Source organism: Saccopteryx bilineata, chromosome 1 (genome assembly GCF_036850765.1).
Source record: "Saccopteryx bilineata isolate mSacBil1 chromosome 1, mSacBil1_pri_phased_curated, whole genome shotgun sequence".
Classification (NCBI taxonomy): Eukaryota; Metazoa; Chordata; class Mammalia; order Chiroptera; family Emballonuridae; genus Saccopteryx; species Saccopteryx bilineata.
In genome coordinates, this window is record NC_089490.1 from 11,159,596 (window position 1) to 11,186,202 (window position 26,607).

General features: G+C 54.6%; 3 protein-coding genes and 1 long non-coding RNA gene across 25 annotated transcripts in view; 3 read left to right on the plus strand and 1 right to left on the minus strand.

The window, feature by feature from the left end:
- Positions 1 to 5,824, plus strand: part of LOC136331267 (patr class I histocompatibility antigen, A-126 alpha chain-like) — a 68,586-nt gene extending 62,762 nt beyond the window's left edge. For 2 of the 5 annotated variants that reach the window (XM_066269787.1, XM_066269696.1), the window contains exons 6-7: positions 5,490 to 5,522; positions 5,659 to 5,824. In XM_066269787.1, coding sequence (XP_066125884.1) covers positions 5,490 to 5,522; positions 5,659 to 5,801 — 176 coding nt within the window. In that variant the 3' untranslated portion in view covers positions 5,802 to 5,824. Of the gene's footprint in view, positions 1 to 2,502; positions 2,589 to 2,772; positions 3,118 to 3,342; positions 3,619 to 4,565; positions 4,842 to 4,960; positions 5,075 to 5,489; positions 5,527 to 5,658 lie in introns of those variants that run through there. The other 3 variants (XM_066269878.1, XM_066269602.1, XM_066269514.1) reach the window with 3 other exon arrangements.
- LOC136331716 (patr class I histocompatibility antigen, A-126 alpha chain-like) overlaps positions 1 to 26,607 on the plus strand; it is a 276,160-nt gene that overhangs the window by 157,428 nt on the left and 92,125 nt on the right. The gene's annotated exons all lie outside the window — the stretch shown is intronic.
- The window catches only part of LOC136331771 (saoe class I histocompatibility antigen, A alpha chain-like), a 128,128-nt gene continuing 120,596 nt past the window's right edge, over positions 19,076 to 26,607 (plus strand). For 6 of the 18 annotated variants that reach the window (XM_066271157.1, XM_066271235.1, XM_066271384.1 and 3 more), the window contains exons 1-6: positions 19,076 to 19,174; positions 19,427 to 19,711; positions 19,893 to 20,168; positions 21,102 to 21,377; positions 21,497 to 21,610; positions 22,045 to 22,077. In XM_066271157.1, the coding sequence (XP_066127254.1) occupies positions 19,111 to 19,174; positions 19,427 to 19,711; positions 19,893 to 20,168; positions 21,102 to 21,377; positions 21,497 to 21,610; positions 22,045 to 22,077 (1,048 nt within the window). In that variant the 5' untranslated portion in view covers positions 19,076 to 19,110. Of the gene's footprint in view, positions 19,175 to 19,426; positions 19,712 to 19,892; positions 20,169 to 21,101; positions 21,378 to 21,496; positions 21,611 to 22,044; positions 22,078 to 22,186; positions 22,260 to 22,412; positions 22,685 to 26,135; positions 26,421 to 26,607 lie in introns of those variants that run through there. The other 12 variants (XM_066271563.1, XM_066271827.1, XM_066272019.1 and 9 more) reach the window with 8 other exon arrangements.
- LOC136333900 (uncharacterized) lies at positions 24,357 to 26,585 on the minus strand. Its single transcript, XR_010731109.1, has 3 exons — positions 26,381 to 26,585; positions 25,666 to 25,816; positions 24,357 to 24,892 (listed from the first exon to the last, which is right to left on the minus strand). It is a non-coding gene; the product is annotated as an uncharacterized lncRNA (long non-coding RNA).

Consider the following 26,607-nt stretch of genomic DNA (forward strand, 5'->3'; position numbering starts at 1 on the left):
TATTTGCAGGACTTATTGTCAGGAAGGAGACGGGGGAAGCAGGTGACAAGCTCATCCGTGGCAGAGTCCTGGGTGCCTCGGGCCCTCTCAGGGGAGGAGACTTTTTATATAAAACCTTTGAAATGTGCTTCCATGTGCCGGATGACTTTTTTTTTCTTTTTCCGGGGACAGAGAGTCAGAGAGAGGGATAGATAGGGACAGACAGGAACGGAGAGAGGTGAGAAGCATCAATCATCAGTTTTTCGTTGCGACACCTTAGTTGTTCATTGATTGCTTTCTCATATGTGCCTTGACCGTGGGGCTGCAGCAGACCGAGTAACCCCTTGTTCGAACCAGCAACCTTGGGTCCAAGCTGGTGAGCTTTTTGCTCAAGCCAGATGAGCCCGCGCTCAAGCTGGCGACCTCTGGGTCTGGAACCTGGGTCCTCCGCATCCCAGTCCGACGCTCTAGCCACTGTACCACCGCCTGGTCAGGCTGGAATGACCTTTTCAAATATCATTTACTCTAAAATCTTTCTCATTTGCGAGACCTTCTCCAGTCCCGGAACAGGGGACACAGCGGTGGCCTTGTGATGGGCCCAGACCTGGTCCCCGGTGTTCCTCCGGCTCAGGCGTCCAGGTTGCTCACACTCGGAGACCCCGCTCTGTCCCCTGGCTGAGGACCGGTCACCAGGCAGCACCTCCCTCCCTTGCTGACAGTCTCCCCATTGTCCTTGTGACCAGCCCTACCTACACTGTCCCTGCCCCGGGGACATCCCCAGCTTCCCTCTCCCCCAGTTCACTGACACACATTTTTAAACATATTTATTTCATTGTTTACTGTCCGTCTCTCCTTGAGACTATAAGCTCTATGAGGACAAGGACAGAGATGTGATGTTCACAGCTGCACTTCCATAGCCCTGAAAGCGCCTGGTTGTTAATTTTACAACATCTGGTTAGTGAATGAATGAGGGGATAAAAGCACATGCGGAATGACTCAATCACACGAGGATTCTCACCAACACACATGGACTCACACACTCACAGTCACTCACACACACTTTTGAACCCAGTCTTTATGTGGACCTCATGTTCTGAACACTTCCTGTGTCATTATTACATTGTTTTTAATGTCCATATTATTGGCGACATTTTAATATATACAAGAAGTTTAAAAGGATAGTGCAATAGTTACTTCAGATTCAAGAGTTTTAACATTTTTTCAATATTTATCTCATGCATATGACACATTGCAGTTGTATAATTTTTCTGAATCACTGAAGATCACTTGCAGGCATCATAACCGTAAAGAACATTCTCCCCAAACAATATTATTCCTACAATACTATTAATATTATTATTATAATACTGAGGAAAATATTTGTAACTCCCATACATTTTTCAGATTTCAAGGTCACATAAAATCATATTAATTATCATCAAAAATAGAGATTTATAAGTTTTTCTTTTAAATCTCTTATCCGGTAACACATTTTAATGTCTACCTAATCTTCCACAGTGTCCACATACACTTTGGGACTAAGGGACAAAGACCACAGCTGCCTTAGGCCCTCTGTCCTCACAGCAGGACAGAAGACGGTCCCTGTGTCACGGTCACACCTGGTGCTCCAGAAATTCTCTCCCGAAGCAGGTGTTGGGCAAACCTGAGACCTGGTGTGAATGCACGTCCACCACATAAAGGTCCACAGTGAATTCACAAACTCCCTCTTACACTCTTCCTTCACCTCAGACTGCACCTCACAATCAGGGGTTCAAGAACATGTCCACCTGCCCTGGCCGGTTGGCTCAGCGGTAGAGCGTTGGCCTGGCATGCAGGGGACCCGGGTTTGATTCCCGGCCAGGGCACATAGGAGAAGCGCCCATTTGCTTCTCCACCCCCACCCCCTCCTTCCTCTCTGTCTCTCTCTTCCCCTCCCGTAGCCAAGGCTCCATTGGAGCAAAGATGGCCCGGACGCTGGGGATGGCTCCTTGGCCTCTGCCCCAGTGGCTCCAGTCGCTGGAGAGCGACGCCCCCTGGTGGGCAGAGCGTCGCCCCTGGTGGGCCTGCCGTGCGGGGTGAATCCCGGTCGGGCGCATGCGGGAGTCTGTCTGACTGTCTCTCCCAGCTTCAGAAAAATACCCCCCCAAAAAAAATAAAGAAAGAAAGAACATGTCCACCCACTGGAACTAACACTGACCACCCCAATTCTCCTCATCCCCATCGACAGAGCCCAAGTGAGAGCCCGGAGGAGGAGGGGTCAGGGCACAGTCCCGGGTGCCCAGGCCTGGCTCTCAGGGTCTCTGTCCGAGGGCGGAGTCTGGGCGGGGAAGGTCAGTGTTGGGGAGTCCTCATCTCCCCGATTTTACTTCTGCCTCTCACTTGTGTGGGATTCTCCTTCCAGGATACTAATGACGCGGCCACAGTTCTCACTTCTATTGGGTGACCGGTTTCAAAAGAAGCCAATCAGCGTCACCGCTGTCCGGGTTATACTGCCTTCGCGGACCCGCCTGACACAGATTCTCTCCAGACCTGTACAGTGTAGGGTACAGTGATGGGGTCCCCAACCTTCTTTCTGCTGCTCTCGGGGGTCCTGACCCCGACCTGGGCCGGTGAGTGCGGGTTGGCGGGGAACGGCCTCTGCGGGGAGCAGCGAGGGGACCCGGCGGGGCGCAGGATAGTGGGGTCGCGTGTCCACTACCGGGGTCCTGACCTCAGATCCTCTTAAACACCCACCTCCGCCACGTCCAGTCCTGACCCCACCGCTCACTCTGTCCCGCCCCTCCTGTCCCGCAGACCGCGGACCTGGAACCACGCCTCCAAGGGTCACGGTTATCAGCCCCTCCCCGTCCCCAGGTCGCCACTCCCTGAGATATTTCATCACCGCCGTGTCCCGGCCCGGCCGCGCGGAGCCCCGGTACATCGATGTCGGCTACGTGGACGACAGGGAGTTCGTGCGGTTCGACAGCGACGCCGCGAGCCCGAGGGTGGAGCCGCGGGCGCCGTGGATGGAGCAGCCGTGGGTGGACCAGAAGCACCCGCAGGATTGGGACCGGAGCACGCGGAACTCCAAGAGCCACGAGCAGATTTTCCGAGAGTACCTGATCGTCCTGCGCGGCTACTACAACCAGAGCGAGGACGGTGAGCCACGCGGGCGGGTTCCGGTCACGACCCCATCGCCACGGACCGGCCGGGGTCTCCCAAGTGTCCGCGTCCGAGATCCATCCGAGACTGCAAAAACCCCCACCCCATTTAGGAACAGCTTGCGAGACTTTGACCGGATTTCGTATTCAGTTTAGGTTTAATCTCCGCGGTCGGGGCGGGGGCGGGGCCGAGTGGGCGGGGCTGACCGCGGGGCGGGGTCAGGGTCTCACACCCTCCAGGGGATGTCTGGTTGCGAAGTGGCCCAGGACGGGCACCTCCTCCGCGGGTACAGTCAGTTCGCCTACGACGGTACCGACTACATCGCCCTGAACGAGGACCTGCGCTCCTGGACCGCGGCCGACGCGGCGGCTCAGATCACCCGGCGCAAGTGGGAGGAGATCGGTGAGGCTGAGCGCTTCAGGAGCTACCTGGAGGGGGAGTGCGTGGAGTGGCTCCGCTTTTACCTGGAAAAGGGGAAGGAGACGCTGCAGCGCGCAGGTACCCGGGCCGCTGGGCGCCCTCCTCTCCCCTCGGGCTGCGGCTCCTACACCCAGACAGGAATGGACCAGGATCAGAACACCGTCCTTGGGGTCGGAACATTCAGTCCCCTGACTTTCAGATTCAGGACCAGACAGTGACTCCCCTTTTCTCAGGGACAATTAGGGTGTAGTATTTCGGAGATCAAGAGACAACCCTGAACTAACCGGTCAACGGTTCCCCTTGACTCTGGCCAATGACCCTGGGACACATGGGGACTTTCTCCCTCAGGCCTTGTTCTCTGTCCCCCACCCAGTGTGTGTGAGGTTTGACCTCGGCTTTTCTAGGTCATTTGGCCTCCACCACGTCAGAACCAGAATTCCGTTTTCTCCCCTCAGAGACCTGCATCCTACCCTGGGCTGTGTCATTCTCACATTAGAACTTTCTAAAAACCTAGAGATCATGCGGTGGGCTCAGTGGCAGAGCATCAGCCCTGCCTGTGGCTGCTCCAGTCCGATCCCACTCAGGGCACACAGGAGAAGCAACCAGCTGCTTCTCCACACCCTCTTCCTCCTCTCTCTTTCTCTTTACCTTCCTCAGCCATGGCGTGATTGGTTCCAAAGAGTTGGCCCCGGCCCCTAAGAATCCCTTGTGATCTCTTCCTCAGGCACTAAAAATAGCTTAGTTGCTGAGCTACAGCCTGAGATGGGCATAGCATCACTCTGTAGTAGGCTTGCCTGGTGGATCTAGTCTGGGGGTAAAAGGTGCATGTACGGAGTCAGTCTCTCTGCCTCCCATCCTCTCACTTAAAAAATAATAATAACTAGGAAATCATTTTAGATGCTTCTGTCGGAACTGGTGTCCCTCCCCACCCCAGCTGTTCTGTCCACTCAGATGCTCACATGAGTGTTGCTGGAGTGGCCGGTGACAGATGCAAAGTTACAGAGTTTTCTCACCCTTCTCCTCAGACCCCCCAAAGGCACACGTGACCCACCACCCCCTATCTGACCGTGAGGTCACCCTGAGGTGCTGGGCCCTGGGCTTCTACCCTGCGGAGATCACCCTGACCTGGCAGCGTGACGGGCAGGACCTGACCCAGGACATGGAGCTTGTGGAGACCAGGCCTGCGGGGGACGGGACCTTCCAGAAGTGGGCGGCCGTGGCGGTGCCCCCTGGAGAGGAGCAGAGCTACACGTGCCATGTGCAGCACGAGGGGCTGCCCGAGCCCCTGACCCTGAGATGGGGTGAGGAGGGGACAGGGGCACAGAGCCTCTTTTCAGGGAGCAGGGGCCTCTGGAGGACTTCAGCAGGGTCAGGGCTGTGGCCTGGGAGTCAGGACCCTCACCTTCCCTTCCCTTCCCAGAGCCTCTTCAGGCCACTGTCCCCACTGTGGTCACCATTGCTGTCCTGGTCCTCCTTGGAGCTGTGGTCTCTGGAACTGTAGTGGGGGCTGTGATGTGGAGGAGGAGGCGCTCAGGTAGGGAGGGTGGGGTCTGAGTTTCTTGTCCCACAGGGGTTTCAAGTCCAGGAAGAAGTGTGTTTGCCACATTAATGAGAAGTACCATCTCCACACGCGTGTGCTTGCCCGGTCTGGGGCTGTTTGCTAACACTGACTCTTTGGTGAGGCACGTGTGAACATGAGGGACAGAGTTATCACCTTGATGAATATGATGACAATCATAAGTCAGAGGGGAGGGTCCTGCTGAGGACAGACCCACTGGAGGATGGTTGGTCCAGTCCAAAACATGTACTTTTTTCAGGTTTCCTGATCCTGCCCTGGGTCTGTACTCACAGTTCTGGAAACTTCTCTGGAGCCCAGGACTAGGGGTTCCTTTAGGACCTCATGGCCCTGCCTCCTCCCTGGTCTCTCACAGGATGTTTTCTGCCCGCAGGTGGGAAAGGAGGGAGCTACACTCAGGCTGCCAGTGAGTATGGAGGGGGTAACCCCTGAGACCCTGTGACAGTGCAGATGGAAGCCATGGGGAACCCCGCCTTCCATAGTTCCTCTTTTAGTCTCCTGTCCTGGGTGTTCTGACCACGTCCTGTTGTGTTCTACCCCAGGCAGTGACAGTGCTCAGGGCTCTGATGTGTCTCTCATGGCTTCTAAAGATGAGACCCTGATTTGGGGATGCGTTGGGGCAGAGGGGACAGGACTGGGTGATGAGGATTCTCTGGGACATTTTGAGCACGTGAAGAACTATTGAGAATGTCACCAGCTACAGCTACTGACCTGAATTAATTTGTGATTCTTTTCTTCTACAGCGTGAGACAGCTGCCTTGTTGGGGACTGAGTGACATAAGATGCTTCACACACACACATGCCAGCCATGTTTGTGACTTCAGGAACCTGTCATTTCTCTGTCTGCAAAGGGCATCTGAATGTGTCTGCATTCCTATCAGCATAGTGTGAGGAGGTGGGAGGCTGGCCCACCCCTGCCCCCAGGTCCCCTCCCCACACTTCCCTGTCCAGCAGAGTCCTCTCTGGTCAGGAGAAAAGAGCATCCCTGTCTTTACTTCAGGTGCCCTGAGCTGCAGCTTCTTTTTTATATTTTAATTAAATTAATTATTTTTTAGAGAGAGAAATGGGGGAGGAGGGGGACGCATCAACTTGTAGTTCATTCGCGTATGTGCCTCGACCGGGGAAGCCCAGGGTTTTGCACCAGTGACCTCAGGGCCACCACAGGTCATGCTGAGCTGCAGCACCTTACAGCTGTATTGAAGTAAGACTGTAGATATAATTCTTGTTTTTTCTAAATGAGAGGAGGGGAGATACAGAGACAGACTCCTGCATGCGCCCCAGCCAGGATCCACCCGGTGATGCCCCGATCTGGGACCGATGCTCACAACTGAGCCGTTTTTTGGGCCTGGGGTGGGTGCTTGCTGGAACCATCATCAGCGCCCAGGATCGATGTGCTTGAATCAGTTGATCCATGGCTGTGGGAGGGGAAGAGAGAGAGAGAAAAAAGGGGAGGGGGTAGAAACAAATGGTTGCCTCTCCTGTGTGCCCTGACCAGGAATAAAACTGGGACTTCCACACCTCGGGCCAACACTCAAGCTGGCGACCTCGATGTTTCTAACCTGGGTCCTCAGGAGAGATGTTGGCTGCAGAAATTGACTTGGGAGGCAGAACATAGAAATATTTTAATCCTTGAGAATGGAAGAGAAGACCCAGGCAGTGATGGCTGCAGAAGACAGAGGAAGGACTGACCAGGACCCAGTGGTGAGCGACCTGCTCAGACACACACCAGAGCCAACGGCACAGTTCTGTCCCCACGTCTAGAAGGCATGACGACCACAGAGTCCCAGACTTCCCTGTGTGCAGGGATCACCGGCCATTTTGTTCAGACTCAGACGGTCGGGAGCAGAGTGTGAGTCTGGATTATAACAAGGTCGGTGCTGATGCTGCTGCTCTCCGCTCACACGTTTAGTAGCAGGAACCAGACCAGGGTCCCCACAGGGTTGTGTGTCAGCCTCACCTGCAGGGCTGGTTACACGGTGACTCCTGGTCTGCTGCCTAATTCTCAGGGACGGTGGGTCTGGGAGGGGCCGGGGGTGTGTAAGAAGATGTGATGTTGGAAGTTACATCTCATTCTCTCTGCTGTGGGGCAGAGTCAGGTGGAAGATTTAGGAAGTGGCCCCGGGTCAGGGTAATAAAATCTCTGAACACTTGCTCTCTGAAACTGGTCCCCTGATTGATTTCTTACAGAAAACAATGGAATCCCAACTCTTTCTACTTCAGATATAAAGTAGTATTTACATGATATTGGGTCTAATAGTGTTTGGGGAAAACCACAGACCAGGTTGAGGCCGCACAGCCAGGAGCAGACCCACAGTCCAGCCGAGGTCGGGTCCCACACAGGAACCACTGTCCTGCTGCTGGACACATGTCACTGCTCACACCCCTGACTCCCTGATGCTGGGCCCTGGTCCTGCGGCCAGGACTGCTGTCTCTGCTCTCCTGGCAGCTGGACACTGTCCCTGCCACTCCCTCCACCCTTGTCCAGTGCAGTCAGCACAGTCCCAGCCTCTCTGTGTCACCACGTCCTGACGCAGAGTCCTGTATGTGGTCATCTGACTGGTGGAGCCTCATCGTGTCCAGATGCACAAATGTTGGGAGATGTCAGTTTTTCTCTTTTACGGAGGGACGTGGTCTCTGCCTCCCACCAGACCTTACGTGTGGAATTCTCACGTGGGAAGAGAGTTCAGGTGCTGGGCTGAGGGATGGAGAAGTGACCAATTGCAACTCTTGGGGCAAAGGTGGAGGAAAGCAGGTGGGTGAGGGTGTGGGGACTCCCCTGTGCTCAGTGAGGTGTCTGCTTCGCTCCTCTCTTGTGTTTTGTCCGCCTCCTCCTGTCACGTGTGCTGTTCCTTCCGGGCTGTGCTGCTCTGGGTCCTGGGCCCCACACCCTTCTCCACAACAGTGAACACGGAGCGCTGAGAACACGTCTCAACCTGCCCTCAGTTCTCCTCTGTTGTGTGTATTTTATTATTATTATTATTAAAGTGAGACGAGGGGAGGCAGAGACTGACTCCTGCATGCACCCTGACCTGTATCATTATTATTAATATTACTTCTTCTTATTATAAATATTAAAGTGAGAGGAGGGAGGCAGAGAGACTGACCCCGCATGTGCCCTGACCCGAGTCTACCTGGCAAGACATCTATGGGTGAGGTTCTGCCCTTCTGGGGCCATTGCTTCATTGCTCTGCAACCGAGCTATTTTTAGCTCCTGAGGCAGAGACCACCCAGCCATCCTCAGTGCTGGGCCAACTCGCTGGAGCCAAGGGGGCCATGACTGCAGGAGAGGAAGAGGATAAGAGAGGGAGAAGGGGTGCAGAAGCAGATGGTCACTTCTGTGTGCCCTGACCGGGAATCGAACCAGGGCCATCCACACACCGGGCGAATGCTCTGCCACTGAGCCAACCGGCCAGGGCTGTTTTGTTTATTTTTTATATCAATTTGAGTAGTTGCTCATCAGGGATTCACAGGCGTATTATTTTGCAGGAGAGCCGCTGGCGCTGGGTCAGCCCGAGCTCTGTCTCTGACACCGAGGGCAGGTGCCTTGTGTTGTTGCTGCTCTGAGGACCCAGGGCCACCTCTGCACGTGGGGCCTCTCAGTGTCCACAGATTGTTCCCACCTTTGCCGCTGTCCTGCTGTGGTTTATTTCAAGAATACTCCTGTTGGTGGCCCTGGGCAGTCCCAGTCATGTGACAAGGAATCACCCCATGGACGGGCTGAAGGCAGAGAGAACAAGGAACAAGAACTCTCAGGGGTGGTGTGGGGGATTGGGGCCAAGAGTGCAGCGCAAGCCACTGCCCAGGCCACGTCCAGGGCGCAGGCATATCGTGGATGAAGCCCCAGAAAGACCGCAGGGACCTGCCGCCTGACAACCGGGGTGTGTCCACTAGAAAGAGGCCCCGCAGCTGCTGGAGGGGGAGGGGACACTTAGGAAAGAAGGAATTAGACCAGTTAGAAGAAGACATGATCACCTACTGCAGGGAGAGGAGACCACCCTGAATGACAATTGGAAAAGCCACTTGAAGAAACGTGGGACGGGGAGACTTCCCAGTGGACAAACACGGCATCAGGTGGCCCTTCCGGGGCTGCGGTGGCTCTGGAAGGTCGGGGAGCCGTGAACGTGGAGTGGAGTGGGCCGCGGACGGGACTTGATCCTCGGGGCGGACGTGGATATCGTCGGCTCAGGGGGAGTGACAGGTCTGGGGGGAGCACGGGACGAGCGGGTGGCAGGGTCTGCAGGGCCCCTGTCCGAGGTGACGGACAGACTGGGGACATCAGATGTGACAGGAGCCGCTGAAGGAGCAGCGCCCCGTCGCTGACACTGAAAACAAGGAGAACGGAGCTGAAGCGAAGGCAGAGGGACAGAGCAGGGACTCCGGATGCGGGCAGGCTGCTCAGAGTGAGGACCCGGCCCAGTGCAGTTTCCTGTCCGAGAGCGAATGAAGGTGCTGATGGGTGGGCGGTGAGGGAGGGGCTTGTTCCTCGGGGTCACAGCGAGGAGGCTCAGGCTGGAGATGGTGACAGACCAGCCTCTGCGGAAGCCAGACAGACGGGACAGCACGTCTCAGCTGGGGGTCACGTGTGCAGACCTTGAGCCCAGCACGTGGCTGCAGGGGAGGCCCAGGTGGCCGTGGGCGTGGGGACCTCCCAGCCCTGGGGAGGGACTGCCCGGTCAAGAGTCTCTGCTCCTGCTGTAGCCGAGTGACAGGCACCCCGGCTCAGGCTTCCCCGGGTGACAGCAGACACCCCGGTCCCTCGTGGACACTGCCCCTCAGGTGCTGCCTGTCTGAGGATCCCACCGGCTACGAGAGTTAAAGGAAGGAGGAAAAGACTGTCGTCCTCACCCTTCACAGCGGCCTACAGACTGCGTTTTGTCTGTTTTGAAAATAACCTCTCACGAAGCAGAAGTAACAATAGGGCCGTCCAGTGTTTAGATCGTACCATTAGCAGGAACGTTTTCGTAGCTCTCAGAGATTACGAATTCTTCGTGAATATTTTGTGTTGCTGCTGTGACTGTGCATTTCCAAACGTGAAATGTCGGCGTGAACAGTGTGTGCCAGGTTAGAGCTCTCTCTTCCTTTGTGTTTTTACATTAAAGATTTTTTTCTTTCTCTCTCTCTTTTGTGTGTGTGTGCGCGCGCACGCGCAAGAGACAGGACAGCAGAGAGATCAAAAGCCCAACTCACACTTTGCAGCCCCTCAGTTGTTCATTGATTGCTGTCTCATACCTGCCTTGACCCGGGGCTCCCAACCACAGGATCATGTCTGTGATCCTACACTCAAGCCAGCGACCTCGGGGTTTGGAACCTGGGTCCTCAGCGTCCCTGGTCGGTGCTCTATCCACTGAGTCACCGCCTGGTCAGACATGTTAAGGATTTAGACGACCCTTCAATTACAGACTGGTGATAAATATTGGGAAGAAAGAATACCGTTTGCAGAGGAGCTGGAAGGCAGAGGAGACCCAGGGGCCGGGGTCCCTGACCTCCAGCAGGAAGCCGTTTCCACCTCTAGGCTGGAAGTGGGCGGAAAGGAAGCACGTTTCAGCTCGCTGGGAAGTCAGGCTCTGGGGAGGCCCAGCCTCCTGACCTGTGGCTGTGGGTAGAAGAGCGCAGTGGGTAGGAGACCACAGTCCTGCCCAGAGTGGGCGGTGATGTGGGAACTCTGAGTGGTTTCTCTTCCCACACTGTGTCCCCTGCAGGTGGGTGTTACTGTCACAGCCACTCAGGAGCCAGAAGGCAGAGGACCGCAGGCCACGCTGTCTGTAGAGGTCAGCCTTCCACTGTAGGAGTTAGTTTTCTTTTCTTTTTGTTTTTTAGAAAGAGGAAGAGGCAGACAGGCAGGATGGGAAGGAGATTAAAGACATAAATTTTTTCTTGCAGCACAGTATTTATTCATTGATTGGTTTCTCATAGATGCCTCCCCCGGGGACTCCAATGGAGTCAGTGACCCCTTGCTCAAGCCAGCGACCTTGGGCTCAAGCCAGTGACCTTGGACTTCAAACCAGCGACCATGGCATCATGTCTATGATCCCGTACTCAAGTGGCAAATCCGCATGCAAGCTTGTGAGCCCGCTCTGAAGCCTGGACCTCACTGTTTCCAACCTGGGTCCTCAACATCCCTAGTCAATGCTCTATTCACTGCGCCACCACCGGGTAAATGAGTTAGTTTTCCTGAATTAGTTTATTAGATCTAACAATTGTGTGTGTGTGATTCTCAGGGTCATCTATGAGATCATGTCATCTGCAAAGAGATAATTTCACTTCCTTGTTTCCAATTTCAGTTTTTCCCCTTTTTTTCTTTCCTGATTGCTCTAGCTAGAACTTCCAATGCTGTGCAGAGAAGATGTGGGGAGGTGGGCACCCCTGTCTTGCTCCTGATCTCAGGGGAAACGCTTTCAGCTTTGCACTATTATACTGATATTAGCTCTGGGTTTTCCACACAAGGCTTTTAATACAAAAAGAAACTTTCATTCCGTTCTTAGTTCATTGAATATTTTTATCATGAAGAGTGTTCAATTTTGTCACATGCTTTTTCTCTCTGCATTGATTAAGATAATCATTCATCCACCTTCATTCAGTAAATGTGCTGTGTTTTATAGACTGATTTTTATATGTTGAATCTTGCTTACCATCCATCCTTGCTTTCTGGAATAAATGGCAATAGGGCATGGTATACAATCCTCTTAATACACTTCTGTATTTTCTTCGCTATTGGAGGTTTCTGCGTCAATATTCATCTGGGATATGGGTCTGTTTTCTTTCATTATAATAAACTTGTAAACTCTCCCAGAACTTAACCACTAAGAGCCTACTGTTGACCGAAGCCTTATTAATAACATAAACAATTGATTAACACATAGTTTATATGTGATATGTGATATGATGCTATATTCTTACAATCAGGTTAGCTTAAGAAAAGAAAATGTTCTTCAGAAAATCATAAGGAATAGAAAATACATTTACAATATTGTATTTCTTGGTCTTGCTAGTTTGTGTCATTTACAAGATGAAAAGAATCCAATTTAAGCGGCCTGTGCAGTTCAGACCCATGTTGTTCGAGGGTCAACTGCCTATCTCTTCAGCTATTCAACTTCTTCATGATTTAGTCATAGAGAGGTGTATGTTTCTAGGAATTTGTTGATTTATTTTAGATTATCCAATTTGTTTGCTTACAGCCGTTTACAACACTCATAATCCTTTTTATTTCTTAAAATTAATTGTGTTGTCCTCATTTTCATTTCCTATTTTTATAAATTGAGGTGTTTTTTTTTTTTTTCTGAGTTAATCTAATGAAAGATTTTTCGTTTTCTTGGTCATTTTAAAGGACCAACTTTTGGTTTAGTTGATTTTCTCTATTTTATTTACCTCTGTTCTGATATTTATTACTTCTTTGCTTCTGCTAACATTCCAGTATGTAGCTCTTTTTCTAGTTTCTTTCTTTTTTTTTTCAGAGAGAAAGGGATAGATAGTGGCAGACAGACAGGAATGGACAGAGATAAGAAGCATCAATCGCCCTGGCTGGTTGGCTCAGCGGTAGAGCGTCGGCCTGGCATGCAGGGGACCCGGGTTCGATTCCCGGCCAGGGCACATAGGAGAAGCGCCCATTTGCTTCTCCACCCCCCCTTCCTCTCTGTCTCTCTCTTCCCCTCCCACAGCCAAGACTTCATTGGAGCAAAGATGGCCCAGGCGCTGGGGATGGCTCCTTGGCCTCTGCCCCAGGCGCTAGAGTGGCTCTGGTCTCTGCAAAGCGACGCCCCGGAGGGGCAGAGCATCACCCCCTGGTGGGCAGAGCGTCGCCCCTGGTGGGCGTGCTGGGTGGATCCTGGTCGGGCGCATGCGGGAGTCTGTCTGACTGTCTCTCCCCGTTTCCAGCTTCAGAAAAAAAAAAAAAAAGAAACATCAATCATCAGTTTTTCGCTGTGACACCTTAGTTGTTCTTTGATGGCTTTTTCATATGTGCCTTGACCGCGGGCCTTCAGCAGACCGAGTAACCCCTTGATCGAGTGAGCGACCTTGGGTCCAAGCTGGTGAGCTTTGCTCAAACCAGATGAGCCTGCGCTCAAGCTGGCAACCTTGGGGTCTCGAACCTGGGTCCTCTGCATCCCAGTCCAACGCTCTATCCTCTGTGCCACTGCCTGGTCAGGCTCTCTCCATGCTATTGAAAAGTGGCATTTCTTCCTTTACTTTGCAGTGATTAGTTCAAATTTTAAAAACTAAAATATTCTTTATGTCTTCCATCACTTTCTAACATCCTATGAAAGCATTCTGCCCCATGATGACCTCCACAACATTGCCCACCCACCTGCTCTTTTGTCATGTGACCTCACCATCCCTGTCTAGAGGTGGGGCCTAATTCTGTCCCCTTGGGTCAATGATGAGCTCCGATGATGAGAATACGAGGAAGGTGACATTGCTTGAGTTCTGAGGTTCTGACATAAGAGGCCCTGTGGTTTCTGACTTGTGCACTTGGAACCCGCCCTTCCGGAACCAGGTGCCTGGCTGGGAGCAGCCACGCCCAGCAGAGAACCAGGTGGAGGTGCCCGAGGCCACCGGGTGAACAGCCCCAGGGAGCCCCAAACAGAGCAAGCAGCAGCTGCAGCCCCGACAGGGAGCCTCTCGAATGTTCTGGACCAGTGGGGCCTCCAGTGACGGCAGCCCAGCCCGTGTCACACGAGCAGAAGAGCTGCCCGCTGAGCCCAGTCAGCCCGCAGCACAGGAGAGAACACAGAGGTTGTTTACTGTGGGATTGTTTGTTACCTAGCAACAGATAACAGGAACACAGAGCATATCATTCACCGCTATTAGTGTGTTCTCATTACTGTGTGTCCCCTGTCAGCCTGTGAGCATCAGGAGAGCGGGGCTTTGTCTGTTTTCACTAAGTGATCCCCAGCCGGACGTGAAGCCTGGCACAGAGGCGCTCACTGAGTGTTGGTGGAATGAATGAATGAATAAATGTTGTGACCAGATTTCCTTAACACTGAGCCTGGGTCTGGGGAGAGGAGATCTGCTGGTGTGTGGTGTGTGTCCTGTATGATGTGTGCACACGTGTGCATGTGTCCGCATGTGTCCTGTGTGAGTCTAGTGCCTCCCTACTGCTCTTGGTCCCCTGAGCTAGCAGCCAGGACTCTGCACAGTGCCTGCTGCCCTCACACCCGAGCCATGTGGGCACGGCAGACAGGCAGGGCCTGACCACCAGCTGCCTGTGACGTGTCCTGGGCCGGGAAGGGGCTCTGGCTATCTTGCAGGTCATGTCCCTCAGCTGCAGGGCTGGAGGTCCTGGGGAGCTGTCCCCAGGCTGGAAAGCATCAACTCTCTGGGTTAGACATCGGGGTAGAGATGAGACATGGAGCTGGGTGGCACACAGGGGACTGACGTGGTCTAGACTGAGGATCCTGGCACTTAGGTCACCTGAGAGAAAGAGACAGGATACCTGGGCCCTGTGTTAAGACAGCTGCAGAGGGGCTGGGACACCCCAGATCCTGGAACAAGAGTTGTCAGTTGTCTTTGTCTTGGCTTATTGTCAATACCTCCAGCTCACGGGGACAGTGTCAGCCCCGCGGGAGTGGACAGAAGTAGATGAGGAAGGGACAGGCACATACCTGAGCTCATCTGGCCTGGCTTCAGACCACACATGAGGTTTCCCAGAGTGGGACCTTGGGAACCCCAGGAATCAGGACCAGGCTGGTCCCCGAGGTGGGGCACAGGACCCTGTCCTTGGTTCTGTGGCCAGTACCCAGAGAACACTGTCCAAACACAGCCCCACACGTGTCCCCGTGGCCAGCCTTCCCCATCACAGTCTTCTGTGGTGTCTACTGCTGTCCTCCCCGCCTTCACCTCCCGATGCCACTTTCCTCTGTCTCCATTTCCCCGGGGGCCTCCTGTCCTTCCCGGACCTGATGCCCCAGGGCTCCTCCCTCAGATCCCAGGGTTAGAGACTCACTGGGCTGATTCCCAGGGGCAGGGATCTCCAGCACCAGAGACGACAGCAGGCATAAGGGAGAGGCCCAGCGGGCCAAATACCGAGAAGTGACGGCCCTGGTGCATTGCAGAACCCAGGATGTTTCTGAAGCTCTTTGTGGACCTGGGAACCGGCTGTTACCGCCTTAAAGGCCCCCCTCATGTCTGAGACCAGTCCCAGCTTCTCGATGGGAGGAAACACTAAGAAGCTGATTGTGGTCTCGGGGACGGCGCCCCCCACCCCCATGTGTATTGCTCCGTGCGCGGACTGGAATACCCAGGAGACCAGGGAGGCCCCGCTGATCAGGAGAAAGGGGAGCAGGTCTTTGTCCTCAGCGCTGTGGCCACGCGGGGGCGCCGCAGACCGGCTCCTGGACGCCAAACGCGCAGGGAGCAGCCCAGCGCCGCGGCTCGCGCCCCGCGGATTGGAGGGGAGGAGCGCTCAGAGCCGCGTGGGCCGCGAGTTCCACCTATCCTGCTCTGTCCTGTCCGCGAAGGCCACCCCCAGTGTACTCGAGAAGTAGATGCTCTTCCCACCCCTCCCTGTTTCTTCCGGGTGCTCTTTCTCCACGTTTGCACAATAGTATTTACATAACTTGTTGTCAGGAGGGAGATGGGGTAAGCTGGTGACAAGCTCATCCTGGCAGAGTCCTGGGTCCCTCGGGCCCGCGCAGGGGAGGAGACTTTCTATATAAAATCTTTGAAATGTGCTTCCGTGGCCTGAATGAACTTTTCAAGTCGATTTACTCTGAAAATCTTGCTCATTTGCAAGACCCTCTCCAGTCCGGATCAAGGGGACACAGAGGTGGCCCTGTGATGGGCTCGGACCCTGGTCCCCATTGTTCCTGCCCCACAGGCGCCCGGGGTGCTTCACCTCAGAGCCCGAGCTCTGTCCCCGGGCTGAGGACCTGTCACCAGGCAGCACCTTCCTCCCTGACATGGACCCAGGTCCTTCTGAGAGGCCCTTTTGTTACCAATTTCTTTACAGTTTGGACTCGCGAGGCAAAAGACACATCAGATGCAAGTAAATGGGCGGAGGGCTGGGACTCTTAGGTGGATTCAGCCCCGAGAAACTGCGTCTCTGAATATTTATTGAGTTACAGAGCCATAGCTCAGCAGAGAAAACTAGAAAGTTACAGAAGCCAGTTTTCCATCCGTTTCATCCCCAACCCTGCACGTCTACTGTTTCTTTCATGAACAAGGACACGAGAAGAGTCATTGTCCCAGAGCTTATCAACCACAAAGGACATCCGGTTCCCGCAGACATTCCTCCAGGAATCCTGTGCACATGCACCTGAGTAACCAGGCCAGTGTCTCTCCATGGCCAACACACTCCAAGATCTCCTGTCTCCACTTAACCCTCGCTCTGCAGTTAACTGCCGTCTACATTGGTGAGAGTCGTCTCCTACACCCTCTCTCTACTGTCCCTGCACTGACACGCCCTCCTGCACTCTCCCTGCCCGGGGACTTCTCCACCTCCCCTTTCTTCCGGTTCACTGACACACATTTTTAAACGTGTTTATTTCATTGTTTACTGTCTGTCCCTACTTGAGACTATAAGCTCCCTGAGGACAAGGACAGGGATGTGATGTTCACAGCTGCATTTCCATAGCCCTGAAAGCGCCTGGTTGTTAATTTTACAACATCTGTTTAGTGAATGAATGAGGGGATAAAAGCACAGGCGGATTCTCACCAACACACATGGACTCACACACTCACACTCACACACTCACAGTCACTCACACACACTTTTGAACCTAGCTTTTATGTGGACATCATGTTCTGAACACTTCCTGTGTCATTATTATATTCTGTTTTTAATGTCCATATTATGAGCGACATTTTTATATATACAGGAAGTTTAAAAGGATAGTGCAATTGTCACTTCAGATTAAATAGTTTTAACATTTTTCAATATTTATCTCATGTGTGTGGCACATTGCGGTTGTATAATTTTTGCTGAATCACTGAAAATCACTTGCAAGCATCATAACTGTGAAGAGCATTCTCCCCAAACAATATTATTCCTACAATAATAATATTATAATATTGAGGAAAACATTTGTAAATCCTGTACATTTTCAGAATTGAAGTTCACATAAAATCATATTAATTATCCTCAAAAAATAGAGATTTATAAGTTTTTCTTTTAAAACTCTTATTCAGTAAAACATTTTAATGTCTACATAATCTTCTGCAGTGTGCACATTCACTTTGGGACTAAGGGACAAAGACCACAGCTTCCTTAGGCCCTCTGTCCTCACAGGAAAACAGAAGATGGCCCCTGTGTCAGGGTCACACATGACATGTCCCTGAAATGTTTCTCGCGAAGCAGGTGTTGGGCAAACCTAACACTTATTGTGAATTCACACCCACCACACAAGGGTCCAGAGTGAATTCACTAACTCCTTACACCCCTCCTTAACCAGGGACTGCACCTCACAATCAGGGAGAAAAGAACTGTCCACACACTAGAACTAATGCTGACCTCCCCAAACCTCCTCATCCCCATTGAGAGAGCCCACGTGAGAGCCCCAGACCCCTGCCCCTCCCACCTCCCTCTCTCACACTCACCACCATCTGCCCTGAATCCACCAGGACTAACCTCATTCTCTCGTTTTTCCTGACTGTCTCAGTCACCCCTGGTCCCCCAAACATCCTGCGTGCTCAACTCCACAGGCTCCGTGCACCCCTACTCTGTCTCCCCTCAAACCCCCTCCCCAGCTCCTGAAACCTTCCCACTGTGTCCCCCGGAGGTCTCTGCCCAGGATCAGCCAAATCCATACAGTCCTCCCAGGGTGTTCCTGCTCCTGCAGCTCTGACAGGGACCTGAGTCTCCCTGAGGACACGGCTCCCTCTGAAGTCCTGCCATGGGGGTGTCTCCCCTCCCACAGACCTTGTACCCTGGGCCTGGAGGTGGGTGGGGTGAAAGATGAGAATAGCAGGGATACTGAGGCACGGCCATTGCCCCTCTGAAGGCTGACTTAGGCTCCAGGCTCCCTGACACCCTCTCTGGACTTTCCTTACTCTGCCCTGGGTCTGGGACGCCTCCAGACACCTTCCTTCTCTCTCTCCATCATTTGGATGACCACACTGAGCACTTGTAACGTCAAGGATGTAGATGCTCCTGTTGAAATGCACAGTGACACACGGCTTCCCTGGGTTTCTCTGTATTGAGGATGTGGGGGACTCACAGACGAACTCAGGGCTACTGAATGAAGATCATTTCACAATGTAACAATCCCAAGTCACAGACACACTTTGTGGGAAGTAGAATTCAGGAGCTTTGTGAGTCTGACTGCAGTGCTGGTTAGACACATTTCTGTACAAGAGGCCAAAGTCACTTCTTTACCGACCAGTCTCCTGAAGTTCAGGGTTTCCAAGACTGTGCTCCCCACTGGGGTTCACAGACAACAGGGAGACTGGTCTCTGAGGATCTCCATCCCGTGTTTTCAGACACAGCTCCTCCAGGGTTAAGAGAAACCCCTGTCCCTCCACCTCCATTCCCAGGGCGAGCTCACTCTCTGACATTAGGTTCCCTGGGGTGAGTTTTCTTCTAGAAGAGTCCAGGGGGAGAGATAAGGGGTGGGAGGCAGGGAGTCCATTTCAGGGGGAGAGTTTCCAGGGAGAGAAGAGGAGAAAGGGCTGAGCCCAGTCTGGGGGTCTCTCCCTGGTGTCCTCACACAGCCCCTGGGCCAGGAATCAGGGAGACAGGGTGACAAAGAGCTCTCCGCGCAGGAGGAGCGGTTAGGGCACAGTCCCGCGTCCCCAGGCCTGGCTCTCAGGGTCTCAGGCCGAGGGCGGAGTCTGGGCGGGGAAGGTCAGTGTTGGGGAGTCCCCGTTTCCCCGGGTTACACTTCTGCCTCTCACCGCCTGTGTTAGGTACTTCTCTCTGGATACTCATGACGCAACCCCGGACGTCACTCTCATTGGGTGTCCGGTTTCTAGAGAAGCCAATCAGCGTCACCGAGGTGTCCGGTTATAAATCATCTCTGATCCGCAGACTAAGATTCTCTCCAGACCTGTAGGAGACAGTCATGGGGTCCCCAACCGTCCTCCTGCTGCTCTCGGGGTCCCTGGTCCTGACCCCGACCTGGGCGGGTGAGTGCGGGGCGGGAGGGAAGGGCCTCTGTGGGGACAAGCGAGGGGACCCAGCGGGGGCGCAGGACCTCGGGGAGGGCGGGTGTCCCTTGCGCGGGTCCTGATCTCGGATCCCCGCTAAATACCCGCCTCTCCCAGACTCCCCGTCCTGACCCCACCACTTACTCTGTCCCGCCCCTCCTGTCCGGGAAACCGCGGACCTGGAAACGCTCTTGCCAGGGTCGCCGATTCTCAGCCCCTCCCCGTCCCCAGGTCCCCACTCCCTGAGATATTTCATCACCGTCTTGTCCCGGCCCGGCCGCGGGGAGGCCCGGTTCATCGAAGTCCGCTACGTGGACGACACGGAGTTCGTGAGGTTCGACAGCGACGCCGCGAACCCAAGGGCGGAGCCGCGGGCGCCGTGGATGGAGCAGCCGTGGGTGGAGCAGGAGCACCCGCAGTATTGGGACCGGAACACGCGGGACGCGAAGGACATCGCACGAAATTGCCGAGAGTACCTGACCGTCCTGCGCGGCTACTACAACCAGAGCGAGGACGGTGAGTCACTCGGGTGAGTCCAGGTCGGACCCCCACCCCACCCGGTAGAAGCCTGTGGGGACTTTCACCCGGTTTCATTTTCAGTTTAGGTTTAATCCCCGCGGTCGGGGCGGGGCCGAGTGGGCGGGGCCGACAGCGGGGCGGGCCCTGGTGGGCGGGGCTGAGCGTGGGGCGGGGTCAGGGTCTCACACCCTCCAGGGGATGGCTGGTTGCGAAACGGACCGGGACGGCCACCTCCTCCGCGGGTACAGTCAGCACGCCTACGACGGTACCGACTACCTCGCCCTGAACGAGGACCTGCGCTCCTGGACCGCGGCCACCGCGGTGGCTCAGATCACCCGGCGCGAGTGGGAGGAGATGGGTGTGGCGGAGAACTGGAGGAGCTACCTGGAGGGGGAGTGCGTGCAGTGGCTCCGCCTTTACCTGGAAAAGGGGAAGGAGACGCTGCAGCGCGCAGGTACCAGGGCCGCGGGGCTCCCTCCTCTCCCCTCGGGCTGTGGCTCCTACACGGAAAGAAGAAATGGACCGGGGTCAGAACATCCTCCTTTTTGTCGAATATTGAGTCCCCTGGGATTTCAGATCCGGAACCAGACAGCTACTTCCCCCTTCTCTCAAGGACAATTAGGGTGCGTTCTCTCTGGGATGGAGGGGAGACCAACCCTGAACTAACCCATCAGTGGTTCCCTTTCACCCTGACAGTGGGCCTGGGACCCATGGGGACTTTCTTCCTCAGGCCTTGTTCTCTGTCCCCCACCCAGTGTGTCTGAGGTCTGACCCTGGTTTTCTGAGTCATTTAGCCTCCACCCAGGTCGGGACCAGAATTCTTTTTTCTCACCTCAGAAACCTGCCTCCTACCCTGGGCTGTGTCACTCTGACTCTAGAACTTTCTAAAAACCTAGAGATCATCGAGTTTGCTCAGTGGTAGAGCGTCAGCCCTGCCTGTGGCTGTTCCAGTTCTTCCCAGTCAGGGCACACAGGAGAACAACCAGTGCTTCTCCACAGCTACTTGCTGGAACCAACTGTGTTGGTTCCAGAGAGTTGGCTCCGGGCACTGAGGATCAATCTTGGTCTCTGCCTCAGGCACTAAAAATACCTTCTTTGCTGAACTACAGCCTCAGATGGGCGGAGCATCACCCTGTAATGAGCTTGCCAGGTGGATCCCAGTCTGGGAGAATGGAGCAGGCATACAGGAATCTGTCTCTCTGCCTCTCATCCTCTCATTTAAAAATAATAATAATAATAACTAGGAGATCATTTCAGGTGCCTCTGTTGGACGTTGGTGTCACTACCCACCCCAGCTGTCCTGTCCACTCAGGATGGTCACATGAGTGTTGCTGCAATGGCCTGTGACAGATGCAAAGTTACAGAGTTTTTTCATCCTTCTGCTCAGACCCCCCAAAGGCACACGTGACCCACCACCCCATCTCTGACCATGAGGTCACCCTGAGGTGCTGGGCCCTGGGCTTCTACCCTGCGGACATCACCCTGACCTGGCAGCGTGACGGGCAGGACCTGACCCAGGACATGGAGCTTGTGGAGACCAGGCCTGCGGGGGACGGGACCTTCCAGAAGTGGGCGGCCGTGGCGGTGCCCCCTGGAAAGGAGCAGAGCTACACGTGCCATGTGCAGCACGAGGGGCTGCCCGAGCCCCTGACCCTGAGATGGGGTGAGGAGGGGACATGGGCACAGAGCCTCTTCTCAGGGAGCAGGGGCCTCTGGAGGACTTCAGCAGGATCAGGGCTGTGGCCCGGGGGTCAGGGCCCTCACCTTCCCTTCACTTCCCAGAGCCTCCTCAGGCCACCATCCCCACTGTGGTCACCGTTGCTGTCCTGGTCCTCCTTGGAGCTGTGGTCACTGGAGCTGTGGTGGGGGCTGTGATGTGGAGGAGGAGGCGCTCAGGTAGGGATGGGTGGGGTCTCAGTTTCTTGTCCCACAGGGGGTTTTAAGCCCAGAAAGAAGTATATTTGCTTCATTAATGAGAACTACCATCTCCACACACGTGTGGTTGCCCAGTCTAGGGCTGTTTGCTAACACTGACTCTTTCGTGAGGCATGTGTGAACATGATGACAGATTTATCACCTTGATGAGTCAGTGATGGGGACCTGGTCCCCATAGTCACAGGTCAGAGGGTAGGGTCCTACTGAGGGACAGACCTCCTGGAGGATGGGTGGTCCAGTCCCCACACACGTACTTTCCTCAGGTTTCCTGGTCCTGCCCTGGGTCTGTAGTCACAGTTCTGGAAACTTCTCTGGGGTCCAGGACTAATGGTTCCTTTAGGACCTCATGGCTCTGCCTCCTCCCTGGTCTCTCACGGGATGTTTTCTTCCCACAGGTGGGAGAGGAGGGAGCTACACTCAGGCTGCCAGTGAGTATGAAGGGTGTGACCCTGTGACCCTGTGACAGTGCAGACGGGAGCCCATGGGGGATCTGACCCCCCATAGATCCTCCTTTAATCGCCCATCCTGTGGTCTCAGACCACATTCTGTTGTGTTCCACCCCACGCAGTGATAGTGCCCAGAGCTCCGATATGTCTCACGGCTTCTAAAGGTGAGACCCTGATGTGGGGAGAGATTGGGGCAGAGAAGACAGGACTGGGAGATGGGGATTCTCTGGGACATTTTGATTATGTGGTGAACTATTGAGAATGTCACCAGTTACAGCCACTGACCTGAATTTGTTCACGATTACTTTCTTCTACAGCGTGAGACAGCTGCCTTGTCAGGGACTGAGTGACAGAAGATGCTTCACACTCACTCACCCGCCAGCCCTGTTTGTGACTTCAGGAACCTCTCACTTCTCTCTCTGCAAAGGGCATCTGAACGTGTCTGCATTCCTATCAGCATAGTGTGAGGAGGTGGGAGGCTGGCCCACCCGTGCCCCCAGGCCCCCTCCCCACACTTCCCTGTCCAGCAGAGTCCTCTCTGGTCAGGAGAAAAGAGCATCCCTGTCTTTCCTTCAGGTGCCCTGAGCTGCAGCTTTTAAAATTTTTTTTTTAATTAATTAATTAATATTTTTAGAGAGAGAGGAAAATGGGGGAGAAGTGGGATGCATCAACTCACAGTAGTTTTTTCTCGTATGTGCCTTGACCGGGCAAGCCCAGGGTTTTGCACCAGTGACCTCAGGGCCACCACCGGTCAGGCTGAGCTGCAGCACCTTACTGCCTTATAGAAATAAGACTCTAAATATAGCTTTATTCTTTTTCTAAAGAGGTGAGGGGAGATACCGAGACAGGATGCATCTGGCAATGCCCCCATCTGGAGCTGATACAGCTGAGCCATTTCTTACACCTGAGGAGGCTTGCTGGAGCCATCTGAGTGCCCAGGGTCAATGTGCTCTAATCAGTCCATCTGTGGCTGCAGGAGGGAGAGAGAGCAAGAATGGGAGGGGCAGAAACAAATTGTTGCCTCTCCTGTGTGCGCTGACCCGGAATTGAAACCGGGGCTTCCACACTTTTGGCCAACACTCAAGCTGGCGACCTGGATGTTTCGAACCTGGGTCCTCAGGAGAGATGTGGGCTGGAGAAATTGACTTGGGAGGCAGCGCATGGAAATATTTAAAGCCTTGACAATGGAGGAGGTGACCCAGGCAGTGATGTCTGCAGAAGACAAAGGAGGAAGGACTGACCAGGACCCAGTGCTGAGCAATCTGCTCAGACACACACCAGAGCCGACGGCACAGTTCTGTCTCTGAGTCTAGAAGGCATGGCGACCACGGAGTCCCAGACTTCCCTGTGCGCAGGGGTCACCTGCCATTTTGTTAAGACTCAGACCTTCGGGAGCAGAGTGTGAGAGTCTGGATTATAACAAGGTTGGTTCATTCAGGTCACACATTCAGTAGCAGGAACCCAGACTAGGATCCCCACAGGGCTGTGTCAGCCTCACCTGCAAGGCTGGTTACATGGTGATTCCTGATCTGGTGCCTAATTCTCAGGGATGGTGGGTCTGGGAGGGGCCAGGGGTGTGTAAGAAGATGATGATGGGAATTAGATGTCATTCTCTCTGTCATGGGGCAGAGTCAGGTGGAAGATTTAGGAAGTGTCCCCGGGTCAGGGTAATAAAATCTCTGAACACTTGTTCTCTGAAACTGTTCCCCTAATTGATTTTTTGCAGCAAAGAATGGAATCCCAACTGTTTCTACTTCAGATATAAAGCAGTATATACATGATATTGGGTCTAATAGTGTTTGTGGAAAGCCACAGACCGGGTTGAGGCTACACAGCCAGGAGCAGACCCACAGTCCAGCCGAGGTCGGGTCCCACACAGGAACCACTGTTCTGCTGCTGGGCACATGTCACTGCTCACACCCCTGACTCCCTGATGCTGGACCCTGACCCTGTGGTCGGGACTGTCACAAAGGACTAAAAACCAAAGCACAGTCCTTGTTGCCTCATTTCAGTGTAGTTTCCCTCAAGGTCCATGAACACCCGAAGGACCGGAGGACGTGGTACCGATGCTCCTGTCGGACAACCTGGTCAGGCTCCGAGAGCAGGAAGGGGCTCACCCTCTCAGGCATCTGCTGCAACGGAGCCGAGAGATAGTGTCCCTTGTTCGCGCCCCTCTGAGGTGCTGCTGTGATGCTGGGTGTCCCGCTCAGGTAACTGCCTCACTCCTGTCCCTGCAGCCGCCCACCCCTCTCCCCCACAGACACCACAGGGTCTCCCTCAGAGGGGGCGGAGCTCTGGCTGCTGCTGGTCTCCATGCCGACAGCGGGACCCACCCTGCGGGACATCCACCGGGACTTGCAGAGCTGCCCACACGTCTGACCCAGACAATGAAGGAACCACTTCGGGGGTCCGAGGAGAAACGCTGTGTGTCAGCGAGGAGGACCAAGGTGACGGGAGAGTGAGGATGAGGACGGCTCTGTCCCCACCTCACACGTCACCGTCCATTTGGACATCAACGCCAAAGGTGCTCGGACTTTCATACGACTAAAACTACTTCTAGAATCCTGGCGTTGTTTCTCCCACACTGTGACTGTTACAGGCAGTTCCTCAAAAGCCTGATGGAGCACCTACTCTCCGGGGGCCCAGAGGAGCTTAGGGACCTCACACCAAATTTCCTGGTCCAGTTCACTGCCATCCAGTGTCGCCTGCTGATGGCAGTTTAGGTGGAAAGTTGCCAACAGCTGATTTACAGCTGCTTCGTTTGACGTCTGATGAAGGTTTCCTTCTTCAGCGGCATCTGTAGATTAAAAAAAAAAAAAAAAGGTTGCCTTCTTACTCCTAACCAATCTCTCTAAATTTCAAAGTGCACACACATCACGAATGCCGAACACGTCAGTTCTCTTATTCACATCGAGTATCTGCCGTAAACTGAACTACCTTAGAATGTTACATTTTTTAAAAGTGTTAATTTTGGCCCTGGCCAGTTGGCTCAGCGGTAGAGCGTCGGCCTGGCGTGCGGGGGACCTGGGTTCGATTCCCGGCCAGGGCACACAGGAGAAGCGACCATCTCTTTCTCCACCCCCCCCCTCCTTCCTCTCTGTCTCTCTCTTCCCCTCCCGCAGCCAAGGCTCCATTGGAGCAAAGATGGCCCGGGCGCTGGGGATGGCTCCTTGGCCTCTACCCCAGGCTCTAGAGTGGCTCCAGTCGCGGCAGAGCGACGCCCCGTGGTGGGCAGAGCGTCACCCCTGGTGGGCCTGCCATGCCGGGTGGATCCCAGTCGGGCGCATGCGGGAGTCTGTCTGACTGTCTCTCCCTGTTTCCAGCTTCAGATAAATACCCCCCCCAAAATAAATAAATAACATGTCCACCCACTGGAACTAACACTGACCACCCCAATTCTCCTCATCCCCATCGACAGAGCCCATGTGAGAGCCCGGAGGAGGAGGGGTCAGGGCACAGTCCCGGGTGCCCAGGCCTGGCTCTCAGGGTCTCTGTCCGAGGGCGGAATCTGGGCGGGGAAGGTCAGTGTTGGGGAGTCCTCATCTCCCCGATTTTACTTCTGCCTCTCACGTTGTGTGGGGTTCTCCTTCCAGGATACTCATGACGCGGCCACAGTTCTCACTTCTATTGGGTGACCGGTTTCTAGAGAAGCCAATCAGCGTCACCGCTGTCCGGGTTATATTGCCTTCGCGGACCCGCCCGACACAGATTCTCTCCAGACCTGTACAGTGTAGGGTACAGTGATGGGGTCCCCAACCTTCTTTCTGCTGCTCTCGGGGGTCCTGACCCCGACCGGTGAGTGCGGGTTGGCGGGGAACGGCCTCTGCGGGGAGCAGCGAGGGGACCCGGCGGGGGCGCAGGATAGTGGGGTCGCGTGTCCACTACCCGGGTCCTGATCTCAGATCCTCTTAAATACCCAATTCCGCGACGTCCAGTCCTGACCCCACCGCTTACTCTGTCCCGCCCCTCCTGTCCCGCAGACCGCGGACCTGGAACCACGCCTCCAAGGGTCACGGTTCTCAGCCCCTCCCCGTCCCCAGGTCGCCACTCCCTGAGATATTTCATCACCGCCGTGTCCCGGCCCGGCCGCGCGGAGCCCCGGTACATCGATGTCGGCTACGTGGACGACAGGGAGTTCGTGCGGTTCGACAGCGACGCCGCGAGCCCGAGGGTGGAGCCGCGGGCGCCGTGGATGGAGCAGCCGTGGGTGGAGCAGGAGGACCCGCAGTATTGGGACCGGACCACGCGGAACTCCAAGAGCCACGAACAGATTTTCCGAGAGTACCTGATCGTCCTGCGCGGCTACTACAACCAGAGCGAGGACGGTGAGCCACGGGGGCGGGTTCCGGTCACGACCCCATCGCCACAGACCGATCGGGGTCTCCCAAGTGTCCGCGTCCGAGATCCATCCGAGACTGCGAAAGCCCCCACCCCACTTAGGAAGAGCTCGCGAGACTTTGACCGGATTTCGTATTCAGTTTAGGTTTAATCTCCGCGGTCGGGGCGGGGGCG